The sequence below is a fragment of the Convolutriloba macropyga genome, unplaced genomic scaffold (assembly GCF_964194025.1).
Source record: "Convolutriloba macropyga unplaced genomic scaffold, txConMacr16.3 SCAFFOLD_567, whole genome shotgun sequence".
In the NCBI taxonomy this organism is placed as follows: domain Eukaryota; kingdom Metazoa; phylum Xenacoelomorpha; order Acoela; family Convolutidae; genus Convolutriloba; species Convolutriloba macropyga.
The window spans coordinates 95268-103283 of NW_027452428.1; the positions used below are offsets into that span (position 1 = coordinate 95268).

Consider the following 8016-nt stretch of genomic DNA (forward strand, 5'->3'; position numbering starts at 1 on the left):
TGTTTCTTTCCGCAAACGCTGATTTTTTCTCGTTGAAAGTTTTATAAACCTCAGTATCATTTTTCTGACAAAGAATGCTGAAGGAGCCCTTATTTCTGTACCAGCATCTTCCCACACTTTTTTTAGGTCGCTTGTGCTTTATCATTTCCTTAAACGCATCTGCTGTAGCTGTGGCATACTTTGATTTTAAGGGTCCAACTCCTAGATAACGTGAGAGGCAGTCCACCGCAACCAACAAATATTTTACATCTTTGTTCTCTTTTGCTAATTTATCCACATAAGCCAAGTCTAGCGACCAAATCTCGTTTATGTCATAAGCGAAAACTTTCAGTGTTCGAAATCTTTTTATATATTTCTTATGCTTTGTGTGGGCATTTTTACCCTCTAGAAACAGTTTCACTTTACTTGGTTTCAATTTTGTGCTCTTTTGTAGATTTTTTACGCTTCCGTATGCTGCGGGACCTCTCGTATATTTTAACTCAGGCAATTTTTTCTCATTCCTCAAAAGACTCCCAGTCCTTCTCCTCTTGCTGAGTTCTGTCTTCCTTTGAGGTTTCGAAACCACTTCCCGCGTCTGGCTGGTTTCTTTGTGCCTGATTTTTTTGGCGCAAAATTTTTCTTTTTCTTTTTCTGTTTCGTAACTCTATGAGTTCTTTTCCGGATCGCTATTTTAGCATTAGTGTTGATCACCAAGTCTTCTTTTATGTTTAAAGCCTCTAGAATCTTGAAATAATCTGGATGATTTATTTTTTTAATTGGTTGCTGCAAATCATAGATAAAAATGGGAACACTTTTTCCTGTTGCTGTTCCGTCAACAATGAAATTTTCATTTTCGTCTATAACACCTTTTTTTGATTCTTTAATGAGGTTAATTTTTTTTTCTGTCCTGGGAAATTTCGCTGGCACTAGCATGTTGAGATTTTGAAGATTTTTGTCCGCATGTAATTTTGACAACTCAGTAGTATCAGTTGCTTCCCTTGTATCCAAAATTTCCTCCTTCATAAACTGATTCTTGGGAATCAAAAAAATTTCTTCAGCAGTTGACATCGCTTAACTCAAATGGATGAAACAAAATTTAATAATGAGTTGCATCAGTTTGTAACCGGTTTTTATTAGTAAAAGTGCTCTTCGTTTATCCGTTGATGAATTCTTCTTGAGAACGCCTTCAAATATGCGTCTGTAATTTTCTAAGTTTCTTAATTTCACTCTAGCATGGCCCTGTATAACAATGTGAAGACATTCATGAATAACCAGTATAACGTCACTATCACAACTACGCAAATATTTCTTTAACTGTTTTTGCTGCAAATACACCATTTGCTTCAGTATAGATAATTTTTTTCTTTAATTGTTTATAGGAGTTGTTTCTGCTTTATCAGATGGAAGATAGAAAACTGTAGGACCTGGTTCAGTAAAATTTTAACAGTATCGTCAAAAATCAGAAGTTTTTAGATCAAGAAGAATAAGCAAATGCCCAAACGGTTCTTTTGTTGCCAATTGATAGCAATGTTTTAAAAATTTAACAAGGTCCAACTTTTTGCCTAACAATTCGACTTGTTGAATGTCGCGAGCTGATTTGAACAAAATGATGTGTGTTGTGTGTAATGTATTCAAGTCTATTGTACGAGACCACTTGCTCTGTTGATAAAGGTTGTGCTTTATATAAGTAACATTAATGTTTTTGTGATGTCATGCAGTGGCCAATTTAACAAATTCTTTGTCATTGTAAATTTCTTCGCACAAGTCGTCTATTATCAGAAGACAGTTTGCAAGGCTTTTCAAAAATTCCAAATTGGCGTACTTTTTAAACGTAACACCAAGTGTTTTCTCTTTTTTGGTGTATATCTATTGCATTTCTCTATATAAAATATAACGTTGTAAATTTTGGGTAAAATATGTTTTCACTCAGCATTTTGAAAATTAACTCTGTTTTGCCACAACCTGAAGGCCCTACAACGGCCATGAAGACCCTATCTTGCGTAGATATAATCCTACTCATAGTCTTGGATTTGGTAAATTGTATTCAACTAAACTTGACAAAATTGATATCCAAACTGATGTTTCTTCACAATTTGGTTTTAAAACGGTTAACTTAACAATGCAAAGTGATATTAGCAGGAATATAACAAACATTTGAACAAAAAATACAACTTCTGACCGTGGCAACGTTGTTTGATTACAAGATTTCCATGAAGCTTTGCTGCTTCTTTCTTTTTCAAAAAACTTTCGTCTACAACAGCGTCAACTTGATCAACTGTTACTCCCTCCATCTCGAGACAAAAGAATTTTTTTAAAAAAACGTATTGAGAAAAAAAATCACTCTACTGAAAACAATTCATAGCAGTTGAACTCAGTTTGAAAGTCTTTCATATGAACCAAAAAGCACTCAGAGAGTCTCAATTTTGTCATAGTGAACAATTTTGTGCACCCTTTCTTCCTTCACCAATTGTTGAATCTCTTTTGGCAGTGAAGGATCGTTCTTGTCAATTTCTTCACCAACCGGGTGCGTCGACATCAGAAAGAGTCTCGGAGGACAGACTCCCGGTTGACTTTTTGACATTTTGCCTTCTCCACTGAAGAAAAGGTTCAAAATAATATACTAAATGAGTAAATGAGCGAATTTCGTCCTCAGTCAGCAACAATTCAACTTTTCTCTGTAAAAACTGGTTTGAGTTTTTATGGTTTCATCTTTGGAAATTGAAAGACTCAGATTCCCGTCCCTCGTAATCAAGGCGCAAATTGTTGAACTCGGTGACAAGGGTGCTTCCACTTTCGTCAATTCCTCTCTCATTTGCTAACCAGTTGAGTTAGAAAATGGCCTTTTCTTTTGCACAATGTTTGTTGAAAATGTTTTTGCCCTTTGAATGATTTTGACAATTTTGTTTAAAATAGATCAGAGATATCGAAGGACACGAGAATGAATTCGGATCAGTAATAGAGCACTCAAGCATTTCTGACAAAAATTTTACTTTTTCCCCTCCCTTAGCGTAGAATAATGCACCAGGATTCCGCAAGCGAACGCTTTGAATTATTTGTGTAAGATAAATATAGAAATAATATCCTATGTCCCAATCGATACCGTGCAAATTTCTACTCAACCAACTGAAAGATTGCTTTTGTTGAGTTGTTAACTCACCATAACTTGTTGGTGGTAAAAATGACACGCAGTCAAGGTAGTCTTCAGTACAAATTCCAAATTCTTTCACAATAAATTTTTCTTTTCTGTGAAGAAATCTTTCAACGTCTAACACAACCGTTTTGCTGCTCAGCATTCCAATAAGTGAAAAATTGACAGATGAAAAATCTTTATATATAGGCAAAATAATATTCCCGACAAATGCCCGCTAAAACAATTGCTGCTTTTCCACGGAAGCACATAAGAATAACCAGGTCCTTGGTTATATGTTTCGTATGTTCATCGAGACCACCTGCATCGTGTAAAATAGCGTACAAACGTAAAATTTTTGATACTTTTAGATACTTGTCGAGAGATTAATTGTCAATGCCAATTAGACCTCCATATGGACGCAACTTCACAGCAATATCACGATCAAAGCAGTCCAACTCACTAAAGTATTCACTTGCTGCCAGGAGATAGTTTAATCGTACTGATTTTTCAGGATAACACCTGGAAATGGATAAGTATTTCTCGTGAATGTTTTCGAAACAGTTTCTACAAACAACTGGTTGATCAAAACGCATGCCAAGTCTTTTTTTTCACTTACCAAACTGCAACCCTACAAAATTTTTAATACTTTTCTCTGAAGAGTCTAAACCATTTATTATTAACAATCTTTAAACAACGATTGAATAAGATTTTGTCATTCTAAAAATAGCGACAGACGAACTTATCGAGTTTTGAATTTTATAATTTTAACCACTAAGAAACAATAATGGCAATGCTAGCTGCATGTTGTTTTTGTTTGCTCACGAATTCTCCCATTGGTTATGATAAGACATAGAACAACGTATTCTTATACTGTTTGTAGTCACTCTCCATTCGCCTTACTAGAAATAAGGTTAAATTTCAAAATTTGCTGTTTTCTGATTGGCTAAGATAAAAACCAAATATATCCAACCATTATGCTCTACGTGACAAATATAGTTTTGAGCTAATATTAGAAGCGACACGCCTAAACATGTAGGAAAAGCAATGCAACTCATGTAAATATTTCCTTCAATTCTTGCATACTGTTTGGTTGCTCACAAAATCCAAACCATTGCTCTACAACAAATTTAAATTGTTTGCAAAATTTTTTCACAGTCTTTCCTCATTTCTTTTTCTCTTTCTTTACTATTGTTAACAATCTAATTATTCTCAAAACTTGATTTCAAAAGACTATTATAGCACAGTTGATATATAGATTGATGCTCAATTATTAGAAAAAATTCTCAATTCTCAGTTTTAGAACAATTTGTTTTATCTTTTGATTATATAGAAAAGGTGACCAAAAGTTTTCACGACCTGATAAATTACAACAACAATTCATTAACTGAAACATTGTCTTCAAAGTTTGAACATGTCTCCGGTGGCAATTTTTCTGAAAGAAGAGGCGAATCCCGAATTGAGAACAATAGCATATGAAGCTTACAAAAAAGAGAAAGTCGTTATTGTTAAACAAGAGTTGCGGGACAAAGAGTGGATTACAACTAACCACATGGCGCTACCAATTGTGGTTTTTGACTATATCAATCATTTAGACTTGAAAAGGCGCTGACGAAAGGAGCACAGTACACGATCGATCATGTTACCGGCTACATAAGAGAATTTGAGTTAAATCCAGAGACGATAGATGAAAATGTTAGGAAAATTCTTTATGACTATTATATCAAAGAGATTCCTTTATACGAAAATCAGGAGGGTTATTGGAGGGATCTAGAAATTATCGATAGTTTTTGGCGGATTCCAGCCAGCCCCAAAAATCCAGACATTACCACTCGGTCAAACTGTCCGCTACCAACTCCTTCAACTCCCGAGGTAGCGGAAGTTTCCATTAATGCCAGCAGCAGTCTTGAGACGCCACCAGTGGGCCTTTGCTTTGCTCCAAAGAAAAGAAAACTTAAAATCAACTTCTAAAACTCAATTAAAGACATTGTTTTTTTTGTTTCTGAGATCTTCTAGTGTGAAAATTAATTTGATAGTTTCGTTTGTTCCGTGTTACATAACCTGACATTTCTTTCCATTTTTCGTCTTAAGACACATTGTTCCACTTGAAATTGAATTTTTGCTTTCACTGCACTTTTAATTTATATACAGTAAACACTATTCACATTCTATTGAGCATGCGATATCGTGATAGAAATCAAAGTAATCTTGAGACGACGACATACTACTTTCTTTTTAAACACAAACTCAAACTTGTGACCACACCTTCTCTTTGGCAATAAAACAACACTTCTTCAAACATGTGCAAGAAGCTAATAAAACTTAAATTTGACTGAACAATCAGAGAGTCGGAGACGACCAAACTGAATTGCTTATGGTAATAAAAGAGACCACACCTTGTCTTTGATAATAAGTCAACAAGTGTTCAAACATGTGCAAGACGGTAATAAAACTTAAATTCGACTGACCAATCAGTGCAGCTGAGACGACCACACTGAATTTCTTATGGAATTGAAAGACACATGTTGGCACATGTAGTAGACATAACAATTCCTAAAACTCGCCCAACCAATCACCATTGCCGAGACCAAAACTTGCGAAACGAAAAAATCAAAAACATTTTTTGTCATATGCACACGTTTAAGAATAATCTTCAGTCAGCTTTCAACAAATCAGAGGTCGGCAAAACAAGTCCAGATTGGATAAAAAAGGAGAACATTATAGACATACAGCTATGGTTATTGTTTGTGCTATGAAACTATTAGGAGAATAAAAACAGAACAAAAAAACTGTCTATTAATGTAAGAAAAAAAGAATCTCCTTCACAAAAAAAAGAAGTTAGTTTTATTAAGTATATAGGAGAAATAGACTGCTCATTCTATCATTTCGCCTAAGTGACGCAGGAAGGTTCAGTCGGACATCAGTTTTTCCCGTTAAAATTTCGTCAATTTTTATAATTTCCCCCAAGTTTTACACTATATTACGTGATCACATTTTTATTATCCCTTAAACCCCTTGTGCTAGACAATTTATCGGTCTGCACTTGTTGTCATTCACAATGCAAAACAATTTGTGCATAATGGCATTGCTTTTTGTGGAAGTATTTTGCATAAAATTGACCAAAAACAACAAGTTTAACTCTAAAAATACACATTTTTTTTTCTCGATTTCTAACTCTCCCGTCATCCAAACGTGGTAGATGAATTGCTTTACTGCCCACTTTCAAACACTTTTTCAGTACTTTTCTGGTACATTTCACATAGTTTTGAGCATTTATTCTGTCCATTTCATAGGTATATTTTTTCCTTATTCTCTGCAAAGTTGCATTCTTTTCACTTCTGACGCTGCAAATTTCATACCAGACACAATACTTCTCAATTTGGAGCCCTGACTTTTAAGTTTCATTGTTTTTCTAATCTCCCCACATTCCCTAATCTGGGATAGCGTATGGTCAATAAAACTATCAAATTAAAACCAGATGTTGGATCAAAACCACCAAAATTGGACTCCATTTTGGTTTAAATGTAGATATATTACATAAAACTTATCAAGAGATTGAAATAAAGAAAAGGTAAGTCAGTTATATGTTTTTCAAAAACCCATGAATAGTCTGTTTGACTTAAAAAGGGTTTAAGAATTTTAACGAGTTTTTATCCACCGCACAAAATAGCTGAAAATATCGTAAGTTTTTGCCCACCGAACAAATTTTCGCCAAATTTGTTCGGTGGGCAAAAACTTACGATATTTCACAAGTTTTTCTCACCGCACAAAATTGACAAAAATTTTACAAGTTTTTGTCCCCCACAATTTCGAGAAAATTTTACAAGTTTTTGTCCCCGGCACAAATCGAGAAAATGTTTACAAGTTTTTGTCCCTCTGCCAAAATTGAGAGACAAAATTTTTCGACCTCAAAAATGTACCTCACGGATCGTCACGGGGAGGGGGGACGTCCCCTCCCGTTACAAAGCGTGTACACGGATCGTCACGGGGGGGGGGACGTCCCCCCGTGACAAAGCGTGAATTTGGTCTTACTACTCAATTGCGTAATGCTATAAGTGATGCTTGTAGGAATTTGGACGGGATCGCAACTCCGCAAAACACTGCCATTGACATTACCCTCTCTCATGCAGAACGGATCGAGAATCAGAGGGGGAGGGAAAAGTGGGAAAGAGAAACGTGATCATCTGGCCAAGAATGGAGGGTTTGATGGTGTTCCTCAAGTAGGAAACCACGTTCACTTCCACCTGAAGTCTGCAATCATGGCTACAACTGCCCAAAGCAAAAGAGTCCAGTTTGATAGAGAATATACTAGAAGTTAGTCAGTACTTGTTAAGCTCTTCTAAAGCAGGAGAATACACTAACAGTGTAAATGAATGAACTGTTTTTGTAACTATATAAAAACTATATAAAACATTTTAATGCATGGCCATAGCGTTTTATGGGAGCAATTTGCATTGACGAAAAATTGTTCATATATCGGTTTAAAAAACTGAAATTTTTAAAGCACAGTTACTCTGTGAATCTCATCGAGGTTTAACTGTTTGACGGTTTAACCAACCACGATTGCACCAAACTGAGATTCGCTGAGATTAATTATTTACCGTTTAAAAATAGCGCTTAAAGGTTTTCAGTTTCCGGCCAGCAGAACCACATAGTGCAATAGGAGCCCCAACAAAAATGAGTGATTTTGAAATTTCCCTGATGTCCGAAATGGTTGCAGTTGTATTCTTTTGTTTAGGTAGTGTCTCTTTCCGCACTGAGAACATGTACACACCAGGTGGGTGCGTGGAGGGGGGTCTTCCCAAGGACACACGAAGAGATGAAGAAAATCAAGAAGGAATACAAGAGGCAACTCAAAACTATATACAAGGTAAAATTAGTTCCGGATTGTATAAATGTGTATATGTATA

The 8016-nt window shown here is 35.5% G+C and overlaps 1 protein-coding gene across 1 annotated transcript; it reads left to right on the forward strand.

The window, feature by feature from the left end:
• Nucleotides 1-7164: 7164 nt before the first annotated feature.
• LOC142357477 (uncharacterized) lies at nucleotides 7165-7976 on the forward strand (the record flags this gene model as incomplete). Its single annotated transcript, XM_075409087.1, has 2 exons — nucleotides 7165-7420; nucleotides 7845-7976. Coding segments are annotated over exons 1-2 (388 nt in total), but the record flags the coding sequence as incomplete, so codon positions are not given.
• Nucleotides 7977-8016: the final 40 nt, after the last annotated feature.